Raw genomic sequence first — 18,833 nt, 5'->3', positions numbered from 1 at the left:
TAAGAAATTTTGCTTGCACTTTAAAACAAACTGATATAAAAAGTAAATTGGCTTTATTTAAAAATGGGCAATTATAATCTCAATAAATGATTATTTCTTGGACTTCTTCTTCAGACCTTCGAGATAAATGCCCAGACCCTTCTGCACGGCTGGCTGGTTAACAAAGAACAAAAACTTCTCCAGATCATCCTGACGCTCGTTTTCCAATTGCTGCAAATCGGCTGCGCGGAACTGCTGTTTGGTCAGTGACCGAGCCAAAGGATTCACTTTGGCGAATGTACCTATGAAGGCAGCACACTTTTCCACCGCCTCTTCTTTGCTGCTGGCAGTCTCGTCGATGAGGCCGATTTGTAAGGCCTCCTCCGTCGTGAACATACGGCCCTGGTTGAGAGCCCGCTCTGCCTGACGTTGTGGGAGGACGCTTAGGAACGACGCCATGAACCACTTGGGCGCCACAATGCCCAGTTGCGTCTCATTCAAGCCAATGGTGAACTTTGGCAGCATGACTCTGTACTCGCACGATGTGGCCAAAAGGCAGCCACCGGCGGGGGAGTGACCCTGCGAAATCAAATCGTTAGAGCAGGTGTGGGTTTCGCTTTCGTATCTTGCAACTTACATTAATGGCAGCTGCAGTGGGCACACTGCTACCATAGAGGGCAAGCCAAACCTCCTGCAGTTGCGTCCAAAAGGCACGAATCCTCTCCTTTTCGGGTTTGTACATTTCCAGGATATCCAGACCGGCTGAAAATATTGTCGCATTGGACTGAGAGTAAGTTATGCAATTGATTAGATATGTTCGCCGAGAATTCAATGCACTATCTTACGGATGTCAGTATGAGACCGCGGCTTTTGTTGCTTTCAATTTCGCCAATGGAGGTACTCAGATCCTTAAGCAGTTCCAAATTGAGTCCATTCACTGGAGGCCTGCACATGGTGAGGGTGGCGATTCCTGTTTTGTCATTCACCTCCACTGTGGTCAGCTTGGTGGCGGTGGACATGAGCCGGCTGGGCCCATTGCGGGCCAACAGATTGAAGACTTTTGTTCGGAGCATTACGGACCAGAGACCTAAAAGGCACAAAACATGTAAACAACTTGAAATGACCTTTGGACAGGTTCGGTTTTCAGTGATAGTTTAGCGTCTAAGCTTTCAAGTAACTAATAAGACTGTTTCCAAAACAGCCGCAACATTAACCAGATGCCCTGTATTCGTTAGCGCACCTTTAAATTCAAACTAAGTTAATGTAAAATCAAATTCCGCTCAGCTGCAGAACCTGTTGCTCTCCTATCGGTAAATGGTATTGCTGATATCCACAACTATCGACTACCAGGGCTGTCAGTTAGACCCAGTCCCAGTGCAACTCTGCTCTTGACGTTTACACGTCACATCGGCAAGAAGCCGACTACCCTCGACTCTTGCATTCGTGTACACTTCGTTATAGACTTTTGCGTGCGCTGTAGCAACTTTCACTGAGCTCTTGCTTTTGTTTGACTTAAATTACTGAAAAATGGGCTCTGGCAAGCAACAAAAAGTGCAGTCTTCCGGCTTCACCAAGGAGGAGGAGCTTCTGCTGCAGGATTTCAGCCGCAATGTGAGCACAAAGTCCTCGGCCCTCTTCTACGGCAATGCCTTTATAGTGTCCGCGGTGCCCATCTGTGAGTAAAGTGACACGTTGTTGATTTTTAGGCCGCCCTTTATGAATGAAAGTTTTGCTTTGCAGGGCTCTTCTGGCGCATACACAACATGGATCTGTGGCCCAGCTCCATTCTGTTCGTGTTGGTGACCGCCGCTAGCACCTATCTGATGGCCACTGCCTACAAGAACATCAAGTTCCAGCTGAAGCACAAGATCGCTGGACGTCGCGAGGATGCTGTTACCCGGGAGGTGAACCGCCAGCTGGGCGACGACAAGAAGGTCACGCGAAAGGAAAAGGACGAGCGCATTCTCTGGAAGAAGAACGAGGTCGCCGACTACGAGGCTACCACCTTTTCAATTTTCTACAACAATTCCATCTACCTGGCTGTGATCATCTTCATCAGCTTCTTTCTGCTGAAGAACTCGACGCCATTTGTGAACTACATTTTCTCCGTTGGCCTCGCCAGCGGAGCCCTGGCGCTCTTCTCCACCAGTGCCCAAACGAACTGAACAAATTTCGTCATCTACACTTAATGTTAGACCCTCTAAGAGATTGGGAATCAATACCCTAAACAGCGGCTGAGACATATCCACCCATCAGTCGTCCGTTAATCATTTCCAGCAATGAACATTGAAATTTTTATAGCACGAAGATGCAATTGTTGTCTTTCTTGTAGAAAGCTGATCAACTTCCATTCGCAAAAGATTTAATAAATTGTAAAGATAAAATAATTTCATTCTTTATTACTAGTTTTTCTTTGAGGGGAATTTTCAGTACTAATTTAATTGTAAATGCGGAAAGGAGCTTTGTCCAGTTCTAAACAGCTTCAAGCAGCAAGGCAATGCCCTGGCCACCGCCAATGCAGGCCGAGCCAATGCCGTACTTGAGTCCCTTACGCCTGCGAGAGGGGAAAGTTAGATTAAATGTCTACTTGAGACAGGTGCATCGAATGAAAACTTACTGCAACTCATGGACCAGGTGGCCGGTGATGCGAGAGCCACTGGCACCCAGAGGATGTCCCAAGGCAATGGCACCGCCATTCACATTCAGCTTGGAGGGATCCAGCTTCAGAGCATCGGCGCAGGCAAGAGTTTGGGCAGCAAAGGCTTCGTTAATCTGCCAGGGGGAAAACGAGGAAAAGGTCAATAGGGTCTTCATCCATTTAAGTGGAATCTAATCTCACCTCAATGAGATCAATGTCCTCCAGCTTCTTGCCGGCAACCTTGAGTACGTTCTGGATGGCAGGCACTGGGCCAATGCCCATAATCTCAGGGTTGACGCCTACGAAGGAGAAGGCGACCAAGCGGGCCAGGGGCTTGAGGTTGTACTCTTTGAGAGCCTCCTCGGAAGCCACAATCACGGCGGCCGCTCCGTCACAGATACCAGACGCTGTGCCGGCGGTAACAACTCCGTTCTTCTTGAAGAGCGAGGGCAGCTTGTTCAAGCCTTCAATGGTGGTCTTGGGACGTGGATGCTCATCGATGACAAAGTCGACCTCCTTTCCCTTGACCTTTAGCTTGATGGGAGTGATCTCCGCATCGAAGGCGCCCTCCTTCTGACCCTTTTCCCAGTTCTTCTGCGACAGCAATGCGAACTCATCCACACGCTCCCTGCTGATCTTGTACTGATCGGCCAGGTTCTCGGCTGTGAGGGCCATTGGCAGTTTGCAGCGTGAATCGGTGAGTCCTGCCCATAGGGCATCCTCCAGATTGTAGTTGGCCCCCAGGGTGGTGCCGAAACGAATGTTGCGGGCAATGAACGGACTCTGGGACATGTTCTCCACGCCTCCGGTGAGCGCCACCTTGGCACCGCCCACCAGAATGTCCTGTGCTCCGTTTACGATCGACTGGAAGCCAGAACCGCACAGGCGGTTGATGCCCAGGGCAGGCTTTTCAATGGGCACACCGCAGTTAAGACCTACATGACGGGGCACATAAATGCCGTCCGTGGAGGAAGACTGCAACATAGAATTTCCCGATCAATTTGATTCTAAAGGGAACCGAGGGAGGTTCGTTCCCACTCACCGCAATCACATTGCCGACAATGACGGTGTCCACCTGCTCTCCCTTCAGACCAGCCGCCTCCAGAGCAGCTTTGGCAGCCACTGTCTGCAGTTGTGTCTGGTTAATGCCCTTCAGGGCGCCACCGAAGGTGCCAAAAGCCGTGCGCTTGGCAGCCACAATATAAATTCCTGTTCATATCATATATTATGTTATTCGTGTAAGCAAGAATAATTATTCAAATTGTGGGAACTAAGTCAGAATGTTGTTTTTTCATTCAACAGGTCCAAAGTGCAACCCGGCACTGTGCGGGGGATAGCATCAGATAAGGCAAAAACAAGTCCAAAGTTCATTCTCGCCAAAGACTCGGAACAGCCTCTCTCGCACGTCACATCCATTGCCCAGGAACTATCCACTATCCATTCGATAGGGTTTTTCTCAATATATTACCTTTTGTTGCTGCAGACATTTTGTGATAATTTCACTTTTTAATTCTTTATCAAATGTAGACTGAAAACAACCGCTCGAGTGGACAACTTTCGACTTCTGTCTGATTCCGACTCTTTGTAGCGGGCATTTTAGTAGGGGGAAAAAGCTTGCAGAGCTTCTTGGCGCGAGAGCTTTGCTGCAGCCGACAAACAAGTCATTCCTCCTCAGCTGTGCCATGCACTGCAAGAAATTAACTTTAAATGAAACAAATATTTGTTCTTAGAAGCTTAGCTATGTATTTTCAATGACTGCTCTCGAGTGAGGGATACAAATACGTAATGCCGCAGTTCTAAATTTTACTTTATACTTGATGGGAAATCAGAAAGAAAGTGGAAGGGAGGTTATCCCATCCTTGACATCATATTATTTTGGGGGATTACTTAAATGTGTAATTTATTATGCATTGTTGTGCGGTCCATATATATCTATGCTCTAGGGGGAGTTGGATATATCCATGTTGTCCGACTTTTCAACGCTCACCGATTTGCGCGACTTGGAATCGGCGCTGGAGCGCGAACTCTTCACCTCTATATCCTCGGAGATGACCTTCAGTTTGCGCACTGGCACCTCGGGTGTGCGAGAGCGTTCGCGGCGCCGGACGACCGAAGAGGCTGTCTTGACGACAACCGTGGACACATCTTTGCTGCGGCTTGTACGGCTCTTGCTGCTTAGGGCGATCACCGGTGGTGGCGAGGGCGAGCTGCGTTTGCTGCGAGACCTGGGCGAACGGGAGGAGCGCTTCTCTCGGTGCGACTTCTTGCTGCGCTCACGGGAACGAGAGCGTTTGCTGCTGGTGCTGCCGCCGGCGCCGTGCGAGCGGGAGCGCCGGGAACGTGAGGTGCTGCGACGATGACGGGACCTAGAGCGCTTGCCGCGCGTCCGTGATGGTTTGCCCCCACGGGAGCGTGATCTACGCGAACGGGAGGTGCTGCGACGGTGACGGGATCTGGAGCGCTTGCTACGGGAACGGGACGAATGCTTTCCCCTGGAGCGAGAGCGCCTGGAGCGCGAACCACTGCGTCGCTCCCTCGAGCCCGAGCGACGTGAGCGTCTACGGGACGTGGAGCGATGAGAGCGAGAGCGGCTGGTGCGGCGATCACGAGAGCGAGATCGGGAGCGTGAACGGCGACGCTTGTCCTTGGCCAGCATGCCAATCACTGGATCAATAGCGGCCGATATCATACTCTGCGCCTCCTTCACAATGGTCATGGCCTCCTCGATCTCCGCCTGTGCCGCCTCGTTGGACTTGGCCTCGGGCTTGGTGATGCAGTAAGTCGCATGATAGACACTCAGGTAGCCGCCCTTGAACTCCTGCCCCTGCATGCGTAGGGCGTGAATGATGCTCGTCTGCTCACAGAATTCGATCATGCAGAAGGTCTTGTTTTCCTTCTCTGCCCAGCGCGCATATTTAACCTCTCCGGCACGCTGGAAGCACTCCATTAGGTCGTCCAAGCGCCACTCGTTCTTCACGTCGCAAACAATAATGGTTCGGCGGATCTCCTCGATCTTGCGAGCATCGTAAAACGAGGGCAGGGCCGGATACTCTGGCAGATTGAACTCCACCAGCTTGGGGTCATAGGTCTTGATAACCTGTTGCGGCAGCTGGCCCTCGATGCGGTTGATCACTTCAGGCGGTAGTTTCGAGTCGGGCTTCTGCAGACCCGGCACTATGGTGCCGTTCTTGAGCATCTCCAGGGCGCGGTACTCCTCGGGAATGGCCAGCACGGGTATTACAATCAGGGCGCGATCAATGAACACCGTGTTGGTGAGATGCTGGGCAACAGGCACACTGGTCGTCTCCGTGTACTTCACATAGCAGATGCGCGACTGCACAGGGCACGAGACATCCCGGATGGTGGGATAGAGCCGGATCTCCTCAATTTTGCCGATGTTGCCGAACAGCGTTTGCATCTGGTCCTTGGTGGCCTGCGGCGCAATGTTGGTCACCTGTATAACACGCGGAGTGTTGCCGCCCGCCATTGTCGCCAGTTTGCTGGAGCACTCTCAGCTCAATAAACGTTTTATTTGCAAGAAAAATACTTTCAATTAACCTACAAGCAAGCGAAAAAAATGCAAGGGTTGCAAGCGCGTCACACACTTTCGATTGCCACTACAGGGTTGCACGGCACACTATGTGTATCGATGAAGGCGTATCGGCCTGTACTATCGGCGTGACTATCGTTTTCCGTGTAAACGCAAAGAAAAGCCAAAGGTGTAGGAAAATTATTTTCGCATATATGTTAATCGCGTATTTAGAAACGCATAATTGTGACTAAAAAGTAAACAAGCTGTCAGTTCGCTCCAGCCTTGCCCAAAGATGTCAGACAGCTCATCTACCAAATCGAGCCTGAGTGATTTGCGACAGTTTCGCATCAATAAAAATTCAGCCGTCTCCGCAGGCCAGGCAAAAACGGGTAACTGAGGTATTGACATTTCATGCGAAGGTGTTTCTAATTGTGACAACCCTTTCCAGAGAGAGTTCCTGGCAAGAAACGCATCCAGGTAATGGCAGACAGTGACAGCGACGGGGCCGACAGCCAAGTGACAAAGAAGACCAAGCTGGAGCTGACGGTGAAAGAAAAGGAGGAACGCTACATGGCAGCTGCGAAAATATCGCCGCAGTATGATACAATGGTACGTTCAATCATTCAGGGCAGGTAAAAACTCTGTCGCGGGGAAGCGGGAAGCACGCGTCCCATACATATGTGTGCGCGGAACATGGCGATGTGATGTTCAGGGCCGGCGTACCAAAACAGCTGGCACGCACAGAGGCGTCACAAAAGGGGGATTACTGATATCGATAACCATTACTGCGGAAATCGATTTTGAGTCTGGTATAAAAATTGCATTCCCCGTTATTTCAGGCTGTTCAAGATTCTCTTTCGCGCTCAAACTGGGATGTGGCAGCCTCCATACGCTATCTGAGAGAGAATTGCAAGCCGAAAGGTCAAAATGGTCCCTTGGGCAGGCCCAAGCTGCAGCCCAGCTCACATTCCAGCAGGGCACCCACATGCTCGGACGGTGAATGCTCGGACGATGAAGATGTCAAGCAGTCCAAGGATCAGGTCTACGACAGTGATGACAGCGACTCCGAGATGGCCACCAAGATGACTGGTCAGCGCAAGAAGGTGTTCCAGTTCATGAACGAGGCTACCATCATAGAGCTGCAGTCGGTGAAGACGCTCTCCGAGAAAAAGGCAAATTTGATCATTGAGCAGCGGCCATTCAGCGACTGGGCTGGGCTGAGAAAGAAGCTGGAGAGCATCCGAATGTCGGGCGATCTGCTCAACTATGCACAGGATCTGATCAACAAACAGAACACGGTGGCCACAATCTTAAACAAATGCAACAATATGGTGACGCGCTTGGAGAAGGCCATCTCTAATGGTGGCGGCATCGTAGACCAGCCAAAGATGCTGAGCAGCGGGTAAGCCAAGTCGAGGATAATCGTTAAAAAATACTCCAATCTAATATCAAATGAATTGCAGAATGCAATTGGCCGACTATCAGATAATAGGCCTCAATTGGCTCACCGTGATGCACAAACAGGAGATGAACGGCATTTTGGCTGACGAAATGGGTTTGGGCAAGACCATACAGGTGATTGCCTTTCTGGCGTATCTCAAGGAGAATGGCCTCAGCAAGGCGGCCCACTTGATTGTGGTGCCCTCGTCCACGCTGGACAACTGGGAGGCTGAGATCGCGCGTTGGTGTCCCAGCCTGGTGGTGGAGAAGTATCATGGCTCGCAGGACGAGCGAAGACGGATGCGTGGACGGTATGCCAAAGATGGTTTCACTGGCTTCGATGTCCTGCTGACAACGTGAGTAGCATTCGAGTCGCTTGAGTCTTTCATACCAATAATTTGGGGCCATTTGTAACAGCTATCATATCGTTGGATCCACGCCCGAGGAGCGGAAAATGTTCCGTGTGTGCAAGCTGGACTATGTCATCTTCGATGAAGCGCACATGCTGAAGAACATGACCACACAGCGGTATGCCAATCTCATCACCATCAATGCCAGAATGCGCATCCTGCTCACGGGCACACCGCTGCAAAACAATCTGCTGGAGCTGATCTCCCTGTTGTGCTTCGTAATGCCCAAATTCTTTGCCAAGAGTATCGAGGACATCAAATCGTTGTTTGTCAAGGCAAGTCCGGGCTGAAACCGACTTTTATGTGCAGCTAAAGAAGTTTTTGCTTTACTTTTTGCAGAAGGGCAAGACCGATGGCGACCAGGAGGAGGTGTCCCAGTTCCAAGAAACACAAATACAGCGAGCCAAGCGCATCATGAAGCCCTTTGTGCTCAGGCGCCTCAAGAAAGATGTCCTCAACAACCTGCCCAAGAAGCAAAGCATTGTGGTAAGCGGAAGGGTCAGAAATCTTACGTACCAAAATGATCGTTTCAATCTGTTTATAGGAAAAAGTACCCATGAGCAGCCAACAGAGGGAGTACTACCACGAGCTAGTCGACTATTATTCCAATAACAAAGGCGTCGTATGCAGCAGCGGCGACCGTGCTGGCGTCGCCATTATGATGGAAATGCGTCGCTGTGCCAATCATCCGCTGCTAATGCGACACTACTTCACCGATGAGGATTTGCGCGGCTTTGCCAAGCGACTGGCACGCGCCACAACCTACAAGAAGACCAACGAGCAGTACATATTCGAGGAGCTGGCCATCCTCTCGGACTTTCAGGTCTATCAGCTATGCAACAAGCATGTGAGTGTGCTCCCAAAAAAAGAAAATTGAAACATTAAAAATTAATTATTCCCTCTTCTTTGATAAAGGAAATGAACGATGTGAGAATTCCGGATGAATTGATATGCGATTCGGGAAAATTCGAGTACCTGGACTCGCTGCTGCCGAAGCTGAAGGAGGAGGGCCACAGGGTGCTGCTCTTCAGTCAGTTCACAATGATGCTGGACGTTGTGGAGGAGTATATGCGGATACGAAAGCATGGATTCTGCCGCCTGGATGGAGCCACCGCTGTGAAGGAGCGACAGGATCTCATCACAGACTTTAATGTGGATGACAACATCTTTGTGTTTCTGCTGTCCACAAAGGCGGGCGGCGTGGGCATCAACCTGACGGCTGCCGACACCTGCATCATTCACGACATTGACTTCAATCCGTACAACGACAAGCAGGCCGAGGATCGGTGTCATCGCATGGGTCAGCAGCGGCCAGTTACTATCTACCGCCTGGTGGCGGAGAGCACCATCGAGGAGGGCATTCTACTAGCAGCCGAAGAGAAGCTAAAGCTGGAGAGGGAGATCACCTCCACCGAAAAGGGCGAGGGCGAGGTTCACGAGCAGCGATGCGTGGTCAAGCTCCTAACCATGGCCCTGGGCCTCGACAAGGACCAGGAAGAGCAGCTATCCAACTCGCTTAACAACTCCCTTGCCACGCCCACGAAGTAGTTATCCATCCCCTCGCCCAATCTACAATCCATAAAACATAATTTTTCATAGTTTTAAGCAACCAATAATTGGCATTGAATTGTAATTTCATCTGCTTGGATAATTATACAAGTAAATAAGTAACTCCCCCAGAAAAACATGCAACTGTCTAACCATTAAAAAATAATTCCATGATACGATATGTAAGCTAAGGCGTACGAATGTTTTCCATCGATTCGAAGACCTCTTCGGATTGCATTCATTTAGCACTGATTTTCATTTCTGTACTAAGTTTTCTACTAAGTTTGAATGATTTGTTATAAGTATAAAGATCTATTGTGCATTGAAAACTAAACATGCCCCCAAACGGGTGTCTACTATATGTACGATGAGACGCTCTCCCTCTGCTTTGTTTGCGCTTCGAACCAGCGAGAGAGAGGAGCTTTCAGCCATGATGAAATTATATAAGGTGGTCTCGTCGGCCAAACGGCATCACTAACAATACTGTCAATTAGAGCGAGTGAAATGGTTCTGCGTGGTAAGTGTGAGTGAAACGACAGTAGAGTGTGCTGATTAACACTTTTATGGCATGGGGTTTAAAGTTGGCTATTGCAAGAAAAACTCTAGGGGTGCGAAAACGAAGCGATTGGGCAGCCGACGGAACCACCTTATATACATATGTAGGTGCACCAGAGAGAGAGAGGAAGCTTTCAGTTGGCTTTTGTGCGCGGCGGGGCGATTCATCAACATTTTTCAGTCTTCAACTGATCGCTCGCGCCGATGATTTAATTTTTAAGTTTAAGCGCGTTACTCACATACATATACAAACATACTACTTGCGAAAAACACACACACACACACACACCCCGACACGACGCACAGCGATAGATGGATAGTGGATAGAACCATACCATATCCATAGTGTACGACGATATATACATATTTACTTGGAGGAGTCTGATCAACGAACATATGTGACCCCCCGAAAACATAAACCAAAAACTCGAACAATTGCAGTAGTACGCGAAGCGGATCGGTACGGAACGGAGCCAAACGGAGCAGGCAGCACACAGCTGAAGCAGATTCTATAATTAAACAAAAACAGTATGTGCCAGTGCCATCCGCGATCCAACTGTTTGGTTTTGGTCTCTGCCTCTGCCTCTGCCTCTATTCCACTCTAACGAATCGTCGGAAATCAGAAGCGGAATCCGTTTGCTATTATGTGATGTGATTCATGCCGAGTACATAAGTTTTTCCCTCGTCCCCATGCCCCAGGCCCGTTCTTTGCTTTTTTTCGGCTTTGGCCGCTCCTCAAGCAAGCCGAAATCTATTTAAAAATAGAAAAAAAAAAGAAGGAAACAGTTTGCGAACGACGGAAATCATATTGCACACAAAATACTAAATAAATATCAGGCCAATAATAATAATAATGAAATAGATTCCCCAGTGTTTCGCGTCACACCCAGTTCTGAGTTTTTGGCTCTGACGGAAACGGAAGAAACGCCAAAATGCATGCATATGTATATGTCTCTCGGTCTGTCTGTTTGTCCGTGGAAATACATACACAAATCATCCATCCGTCCGGTCATATAGTATAAATATAGATGCGACGATGGCAGTGGCACATGTGAGCGATTTTTGGCAATAGAGGAAGAAAGGTAGCGCGTGGAGAGAGCCAGACAATAAATAATAAAAACATTAAAAAGAATCACTTTAAAGTAGCTTTTGGATGCTGTCATCCTACGAATTCTTATGACTCAAAATCATAATAAATGTACACAAATAATTAATAATTCCTCCCGCTCTCCATGTACATGTGTGTGTGCAGTGTCTAGTTGTGAGTAATCCGAAGAATAAGAACTACAATATATAAAGCGAGCGATCTGCGATCTACACTTAAAAGAGAAACGAACGAAAATAACGCGAACAAAACCCAAACAAGCAAAAGAGGAAAACGCAATTACAGCACAGAACCACCGAGAGAGCTAGAGAGAGAACGAGCAGCACAAAGCAACAAACACAAAAAGCACAGCCATAGCTGCCCGCACGGTGCGTATACTCAATAAAGAAGCCGGAACACCGCCCGCCCTTCCCCATTGACTCATATCTGGCATACAACAACTCCTCTCTCTTCGAACAGCTGCTCCACCCTCCCACACACACACAAGCAAACAATCAAACAAGAGATATCCAAACAATTACGGGCCACCCCCCACACGATCGTGCCTCTGCATCTTTGTTTGTGTTTTGTGCGAGAGATTCCATAGCTAGAAAAGAACTTGGATTCATATTTGGAATATCTCCGGCACTATTTACGGAATTATTACTTATGGCTTATGGCTCTGCGGCTGGACTTTGAGCGCGTGCCTGCCCAGCATAATTAAACGATAGACGAACCAACAGAAAGAGCGTATCTATGAAGTAGATAAATATCTTTATACGAACTAAAAATATAAATAATAAATAACTGCAGCAACAACAGCCCAGCAGCAACCGAATCGACGAACACAAAAGCTCGAAAAACAATTGGAAGAAGCATAAAACTTTGCACAAAAAGGTAAGTGATTCACTCCCCACAATTCCAATCTTCGCAGGGGGCTTGTGGCTCTTGAGAGAACACATAGTAGACATACGATATGTACATGGCAGTGCTCTACATCTGGGTGGGTAGCGCTTGGATCTCTCTCACATTAGTTTTGAGGCTGATGTCATGGCTGCTGTGGAGCTGAAGAGCTCCGGCTTGGGCACCACAAACCAGATGCAACTCCTACGCTCATCTATAAAGCCGGTTGGCGACTTCTCTGTCTCTCTCTTGGGCAAACACTTCTCTGTACGAGTGTCTTGCGTATATTTTTGATGTATTTCCTGAGTAGGTGAACATGTTTATGGCGCTTGAGGCTTGGGCTTTCTGCAATCTTTCTGATCCACCACTTCATTCCATTGCAGACCAAGCAATCTGACTCTGCAAACATTGTATTAAGAAGAGAGAAATTCAACTCCAGCTCGAACAGAACAAAGGATCGGATCAGAGTGGAATCAACAACTATTGTGATATGTACAAATTTTTATTCAAATACTGAAAAAAACACACAACTAGAAACCTAGAACCCAAAGGTTCTAATTCCAAGGAAACCCAGTGGAAAATCAATTAACCAGTGGATAATCTACAGATATAATCTACCAAAGATTAGGCTAACAAAAGATCAGATCAGCACACTAATGGCCGAGAAAGTGGAACACTCACAGGCCAGCCTGAACAGTCAACAGAACGATGCTCGAAAGGTGCGCAAGTCGCCCGATTTTCAACCCATGATGCCCGGCGTTATATCCAGAGAACGCAGCTTTGTGCGCACCTCGAATCAACAGGTGCGCTCTCACTTATCACTCTCCTTCATTTTGCTGTTTACTTAAGTGTTTCTTTCGCCTTCAGAATATCAACAAAAGGCGCAGTCTGGCCTTTAATGTTCCTGGAAATCAGCAGTCGGGACAGATGCGGGGCAAGCCCGCCATGGATATATATCGACCGCCAAGTGAGTAATTCATTTCTTTACTCTCTTTTTTGTTGCACTCTCCTGCTTAGCTAGCTTTGCGGAATACTTTAGGCTGTCTATGGAACAGTAGTCCTCTAGTACATTATAATATAAACTCGCTGGAATCGATAGAGATTAGATTACACGGCTGTTCATTTACGCTTCAGTGCAGATCGTTCTTGGGGAGCTCTGTACAGATATAAATGCTTTAAGAAGAGCTGGAGATATTCATAGAATACCTACAACAGGTTGGACATGCTTAGCATATTGTTTGTTAGTTTTCCCGGGGGAAATCCTCAGTTGCTTTCCTGGCTCATTCGCTCGTTCAGCTGCAAGCTTTATACACAGCCTTACCAACTTATTTATTGAGAAAAATGTCTTTCTTTTCGATTCTTTTCATATGTCTCTCTGTCTCATACTCTATATACACTCCAAAAACAATGCCCTGCCCCTCACATCATCATGCTATAAACTCTTGGTGTAAACTCCTCCCTGCTCCTCCTCTGTATAAATGCCTCTGTCACAGATGTGCGCGGCGAAATGGCTGCAGGTGCAGGTGGTGCAGTTGCAGGTGCAAACAAACTGAATGTGAATGCCCAGGAGTTTACGATGACGGGCAACTGTTCGCCAACTGAGGCACTCAGTAATCGGTAAAGCAAAACCTTTTTAATGCCAGCGTTTACCCCTCTTCCCGTCTCCTTGCAGAGCTAAACTACAATCTACAACATTCTTCCAGTTCGTCGCTGATCTTCCCCACCAACGGACCCGGACAGTACGTAAATGTAAACGTGAACCGACGACAGGCTGGTCTCTCCCTGGGCAACATGCCCGGCGGCATGAAGGCCAGCCATCATCGCTCCATTTTGGTGACGCATCCAATCAGTCCCCTGGTGGGTGGACAAATGCCTCTAATGAGCTCCCCATCCAGTGGCAATATATTACATGTAAGGAGGCGAAAATGAGGGTTGACTTCACTTGAACTTACATTTTGTGTTTACTTATTGCAGACAACGAATCGTGTAAAGTTTGCCCCGGAGCCCAGAGGGCAGCAAAAGTCTTCGGCAAACCACAACCAGCAGTTCCAGCCGAACTATGGACAGCCCTATCAGGGGAACAACCTCAATGGCTCGTTGGATCCCTATATGAACGGCAATGCCCTGCAACGCTCCAAGTCGCTGTCTTCGGCTGATGCTCTGACCCGTGGCATGGCCGGTCTGGGCCTGGGCCTGGGCAATGAGATGTCCGATATTGGCGGGTTTACGCCGGAGATCCAAGCTTTGATCGACACAGCTCTGGAGGATCCCAATCAGCTGAACTCGCGCTGCCTCATGGAGCTGACGTCGCAGTTCATTAAGCGGGCAGTGGACAGCCGTCGCTTCGCCTTGCCCATCTCCCGTCTGTGCCTCAATATCATAGCCAGGGAGCAGAAGGAGACCTTCCTGGAGGCGTTGCTCAATACGTGTCGTCAGTGGTACCAGGAGCGTGAGAAGGTACTCCATAAGCGAAGACTATCCAAAGCTTCAATCCACAATTAATCTGTCTTCCCTTAGCTTCTGTTTGCCATCCAAGGCATGAAGTCACCTTCCCGTGTTCGTTTCACGGCCTTCATGGCCTTCCTCACGGAGATGTTCTGCCAGTTGAAGCGGCGGCAAATCCAGCTGCGCACCCACCACGAGGGCACGCCACCACCATTGGTGCTGCTCAGTCTGCTGTCCAAGTGCTGCGAGGATTGTGTGCGTCCGCCGATCCGCTCGCTATCAGAGGTGCGTTTACCATATCTTAAATGATAAAATGATTGATGATAATCTCATTCCAGGTTGAGTGCCTGTTCTATGTGCTCACCTGCATTGGCCAGGACGTGGAGCAGCAGCTGCCACAGCAGCTGGAGCTGCTCATGAGCCTCGTGCGCGATGCCTTTTTGAATGCAGGCGACTCGGCCGCTGCCATACGACGGACATTGCTGCAGCTCATAGAGCTGAAGGCCTCCCACTGGCAGCTGCCCGGCAACACAGTCCTCTACTACACCCACAACAACAACTAGAAGGGAAAAGCTGGTGTGGAATCCACAGCTGGACAAGGGACTGGAATCCAAGAGGGTTGATCGGGCAATCGGGCAATCGCAAGACATTATCAGCTATCATTTTTGTTGTCGACTTGCATTTAGGCCTGCAAAACCTTCTGTTCTATTTATCTTACTCGTAACTCTTACTCTAGGCATAAGCAAATATTTATTTTGGAACCAGCAAAATAGTGACACTAACCCCGACGGACTTCACTTCACTTTACACCAAGCCCCAGTGCCAAATGACTCCCCAAGTCTCAGCGCTAATCTAAGGCTCAACTTTTTATGTGAATCCACATGTTTATATGTAATAAAATCACCGCTAGTCAAAAGTTTAGTTGTCTCTTCCTCTAGCATTTCCGCCGCCATTGTCACATGTGCTGCCAACTATTCCCGTTACCTTTTTTCTATGCGTAAACATGTGAGTAGTTTCATTATTACCTGTGTCGCATTTATTTCTTCATTGTTTCTTCTTCTCGGCGCTATTTCCGACTCCACTTGGTTCATTGTGACATCAGTAAGCACAAGCACAAAATATTATTAGCACACAATAACCAAAACAAATTGTAAGAAAGTATATTTGTAACTAAGTTTTTACGGATTTTGGTACATAACGGCACTGCTGTTAACTCGTTACTTTAAGCTTGTTTACTTGATTATTTGACGATAGTGACTGTGGGTCAGCGACGGTGTGCCTCTGCGTCCAATTGTCGGTTGCGAGATTATTTGTATCGGCCATTGCACTTTATTTTTAATCTTTCTTAATTTTACGCGCGCGTCTACTTCTTTGGATTATGATCAGTGTGACCGCAGATTTATCGATCAAACTACTGTCTGACCCTCAAAAATATACATTCACATCTTCTCACAAAAATACCAAAAATAGGGCTATTTCTTATCGATAAATGCATTTGGCGGCAACATACCCGTATTTTGAAAAGTAATATGCCTTAAAATTGTTATGTTATTTATGGACACAATAATAAAACGTTTCACCTAAAAAACCAACCTTACACAGAAATAAAAACACATAAACCTTACAGAGTAGTTATCAGTACATTTATTCTTTCCAAATGCATAACGTATTTATTCTAAGAGTAAACATAAAAAAGATTCACAATATATTACAATAAGAGTTTTAAACAATAAGCAGGTTACAAATGTGTCCAAAAAAAGTGAGTTCCATTTACAGAGCATTAATAATAAACTCAACATACATTTCTTAGAAATAATAAAGGTAAGAAAATGCTTTCCTGTTGAGCAGTCATCAAAATACATCACCGGTTCATCCAGTTCCCTTGGGGGTTAGCCAAGCAGCAGCCGAGAATATAAAGGTTTATATACACGCAAAACTGACTAACTTTGTTAATTTAAATGTGCGGTTTCGATTTGTGTTGTGTCGTTAACAATTACTGTGGTTACAAAACATGCGGATATTTGTTATATTGTTTATATTCAAGAAAATTCAACTAGTTTGGCACCCATTCGTAGAGTTTGGCGAGCGCTTCAGAGATCATCATCACCGATACCCTCAAACGCTTCATTGGCCACATGTGCACCAGCCTCGCCATCGTTGCGAAAGAATACAGCTCCAAAAGTGCGGGACGTCGTTAGTCTTTGCTGCTTTGACTTGGGTGTCAAGTCCTGGGCCAGAAACTTCACTGGCGGCGTTGTCATGGACGCTGTCGTTGTCGTCGAATACGATGTGGATGCACAGGTCGAGGTCGACGTGGACGATACCGAGCTGGGTGTGGATGCGGACGATGTAGCTCCGGCATCCTGTTCATCATCGCTACTCGGAGCTGGTTTCCCTCCTCCGCCGTGCAACAACTGATCCACCATTGCCTGCAGGCATACAGACATCAGCATGGCCTGGTCACTGCTGATGGTTATCCAGCGCAATGTTTGCTTCGCAATCAAATACTCAAATGCCAACTGCAGCTGAGAGGGCTCATGCCGCGACTCCAGCGCATTGTGCGTGACACTCACACGCCATGAGCGCATTCTGGTGACCCGAAACTTTGTCTCGTAGATCTTGGCGCCGCGCGCCGTCCGTAGGCTGAGCTCCTTGTTGCCAATGCTGACCAAAGCGACAGTTTTCGGATCCGGATAGTCGACATTCGCTGCCTCAAATTGCAGGCAACCGTAGGAGGGCAAGTCGCGTACTACGTTCATATATTCCAAGCAGCGACCTTGCATCTGAAGATGACTCAATTGCCGACCAAGCCCAGGCGAGCAGATGACAACCCACTCTCTACTCACATCCGCCACGGTCTGATTGTACAGCAAGTTGAGGGCCACTTTATTCCCGTACAGCTTGGCATCCCAGCTCGAGTCCCAGTAGCACGTGCGAAGCAGCAACTCACATGGCTGGGCATGGAGCCGCGTTATGTATGGCGACTCGAAGTCCATCAGGCGACGCACCAGAACCAGCTCATCGGACTCCCGCTTTTTGCGCATCAGGTACAGACAAAACAACTTCATCAGCTCATCGGGCAGCTTCAGTTCACGGCACACGCTCTTCAGCAGCAAACTGGCATTCTGCTGCACATTGCAATTAATCAGCAGTTGGGCTCCATTCGGATTTGTGTAGACCTCGACCTCAAGCTGCTTTTCCTCGCTGTCACTCGCCACATTGCCCTCGGCCAGTGCCGTGTCCAGCTGAGCACGCTGGAAGAACTGCTGTAGGAACGGCAAGCGAGCAATCCGAGCATCCTGGCCAATGATCTGCAGGTACTGCTCCAGGCCACTGCGTCTCGTCTCCAGCTGCCCATTGGTTAGCGGCAGAAACCTTTTAGGGGGAAACGGGGGCAAACTCAAACTCGAGCAATGCCGTCGCATTTGCTCGTTTAAGGAATGTAACTGCTTGTAGCGCAGAAAACAATGATAGCTCCCATTTATGTGTATATTATACACAGTGTACGTGGGCGAGCCCAGTTCCTGCGTGTCCGGTATGGAAAAATGCATGTTTGTAGGGTTTTACGGCATCGCCAGCCAACTTTTTACATTTTTATTGTTTCACGCTTGTTGTTTTATGGCATTTCAGCCCCGTTTTCTTTGTTTATGTACAATTAACAATTTTTTGCAGATTTTCTCGCTCTTTCAGTACCGCGATGTCATACTATATGGTCACATTTTTTTTGGTATTATATCGCTACAGCGAATTGGATGGTCGCACGACATATGGGCACATTGTTGCAATGGCAATGCAATGGAATCATATAAGTGACTTGAATAAAAAGAAACATTAGAAATAGATTTACGAACACAAATGTATTCGATATATTATATAAAGTGTTATTATAAAGGAAAGTAATGGAGAAGAAAGGAAAGAAATTATTTTAAATAAAGGCGCGTATTTCTGTGCTCAGAGCAGAAATGTGTCGGAGACGTTAAATATATCGATATTTTCCTTAGATCGAGCTCATATTTGAAACCCAAAAATGAGTCCGGGAGGGTGAATGCTGACCTAATTCTTGGCAAGGTATGCCAAGTAGGTAAAAAAAGGACGAACTTTTCGAAGCTCCCACCTTTTTCGCACCTGTAGAGGAAATCCTTAATACGACTTGATGGTTTTCGTTAAAATATCAATATCGTATAATTTACATACACTTACATACTGAAGACAAAGCTCACATGCTTCCAGAGGAGGTGATTTGAATGAAACATTCAAATAAAAATTTGTAAAATAAAAGGTCATAAGGTATACAGTCCA

The 18,833-nt window shown here is 47.7% G+C and overlaps 7 protein-coding genes across 13 annotated transcripts; 3 read left to right on the top strand and 4 right to left on the bottom strand.

Moving 5' to 3' along the window:
• Positions 1-56: 56 nt before the first annotated feature.
• Positions 57-1,329, bottom strand: LOC117902023 (enoyl-CoA delta isomerase 1, mitochondrial-like). The gene is made up of 4 exons (XM_034813082.1): positions 1,220-1,329; positions 825-1,066; positions 617-763; positions 57-558 (listed from the first exon to the last, which is right to left on the bottom strand). Exons 2-4 carry the CDS (start codon positions 1,050-1,052, stop codon positions 91-93), a joined length of 843 nt encoding a protein of 280 aa, XP_034668973.1. The 5' UTR covers positions 1,053-1,066; positions 1,220-1,329; the 3' UTR covers positions 57-90.
• An 87-nt stretch (positions 1,330-1,416) lies between these two features.
• LOC117902024 (translocon-associated protein subunit gamma) lies at positions 1,417-2,358 on the top strand. The gene is made up of 2 exons (XM_034813083.1): positions 1,417-1,654; positions 1,720-2,358. The coding sequence occupies exons 1-2, from the start codon at positions 1,507-1,509 to the stop codon at positions 2,142-2,144; spliced, it is 573 nt and encodes a 190-aa protein (XP_034668974.1). The 5' UTR covers positions 1,417-1,506; the 3' UTR covers positions 2,145-2,358.
• Positions 2,359-2,382: 24 nt separating this feature from the next.
• On the bottom strand, positions 2,383-4,220 carry LOC117902020 (3-ketoacyl-CoA thiolase, mitochondrial). The gene is made up of 5 exons (XM_034813077.1): positions 4,086-4,220; positions 3,660-3,826; positions 2,819-3,592; positions 2,597-2,751; positions 2,383-2,533 (listed from the first exon to the last, which is right to left on the bottom strand). Exons 1-5 carry the CDS (start codon positions 4,102-4,104, stop codon positions 2,452-2,454), a joined length of 1,197 nt encoding a protein of 398 aa, XP_034668968.1. The 5' UTR covers positions 4,105-4,220; the 3' UTR covers positions 2,383-2,451.
• Positions 4,221-4,367: 147 nt separating this feature from the next.
• Positions 4,368-6,235, bottom strand: LOC117902018 (probable splicing factor, arginine/serine-rich 7). The gene has a single exon (XM_034813068.1). It carries the CDS (start codon positions 6,102-6,104, stop codon positions 4,557-4,559), a length of 1,548 nt encoding a protein of 515 aa, XP_034668959.1. The 5' UTR covers positions 6,105-6,235; the 3' UTR covers positions 4,368-4,556.
• A 71-nt stretch (positions 6,236-6,306) lies between these two features.
• Positions 6,307-9,718, top strand: LOC117902015 (SWI/SNF-related matrix-associated actin-dependent regulator of chromatin subfamily A containing DEAD/H box 1 homolog). The gene is made up of 8 exons (XM_034813062.1): positions 6,307-6,538; positions 6,598-6,758; positions 6,989-7,551; positions 7,613-7,945; positions 8,007-8,274; positions 8,339-8,485; positions 8,544-8,846; positions 8,915-9,718. Exons 1-8 carry the CDS (start codon positions 6,442-6,444, stop codon positions 9,545-9,547), a joined length of 2,505 nt encoding a protein of 834 aa, XP_034668953.1. The 5' UTR covers positions 6,307-6,441; the 3' UTR covers positions 9,548-9,718.
• Positions 9,719-10,291: 573 nt separating this feature from the next.
• Positions 10,292-15,455, top strand: LOC117902019. Of its 7 annotated transcripts, XM_034813070.1 has the most exons (10): positions 10,296-10,630; positions 11,355-11,575; positions 11,667-12,083; positions 12,473-12,892; positions 12,957-13,056; positions 13,583-13,706; positions 13,793-14,000; positions 14,064-14,546; positions 14,607-14,819; positions 14,873-15,455. In XM_034813070.1, the coding sequence occupies exons 4-10, from the start codon at positions 12,746-12,748 to the stop codon at positions 15,095-15,097; spliced, it is 1,500 nt and encodes a 499-aa protein (XP_034668961.1). In that variant the 5' UTR covers positions 10,296-10,630; positions 11,355-11,575; positions 11,667-12,083; positions 12,473-12,745; the 3' UTR covers positions 15,098-15,455. The 7 variants fall into 7 exon arrangements, with proteins under 7 accessions (XP_034668966.1, XP_034668961.1, XP_034668963.1 ...); XM_034813072.1 differs by having other exon boundaries at positions 10,296-10,449; positions 11,355-12,083; XM_034813069.1 differs by having other exon boundaries at positions 10,296-10,562; positions 11,355-12,083.
• A 1,065-nt stretch (positions 15,456-16,520) lies between these two features.
• LOC117901484 (sorting nexin-17) lies at positions 16,521-18,242 on the bottom strand. Its single transcript, XM_034812252.1, has one exon. The coding sequence runs from the start codon at positions 18,083-18,085 to the stop codon at positions 16,625-16,627; it is 1,461 nt and encodes a 486-aa protein (XP_034668143.1). The 5' UTR covers positions 18,086-18,242; the 3' UTR covers positions 16,521-16,624.
• Positions 18,243-18,833: the final 591 nt, after the last annotated feature.

This window comes from Drosophila subobscura, chromosome U, assembly GCF_008121235.1.
Source record: "Drosophila subobscura isolate 14011-0131.10 chromosome U, UCBerk_Dsub_1.0, whole genome shotgun sequence".
Classification (NCBI taxonomy): domain Eukaryota; kingdom Metazoa; phylum Arthropoda; class Insecta; order Diptera; family Drosophilidae; genus Drosophila; species Drosophila subobscura.
This window is presented reverse-complemented; position numbering and strand designations above follow the sequence as displayed.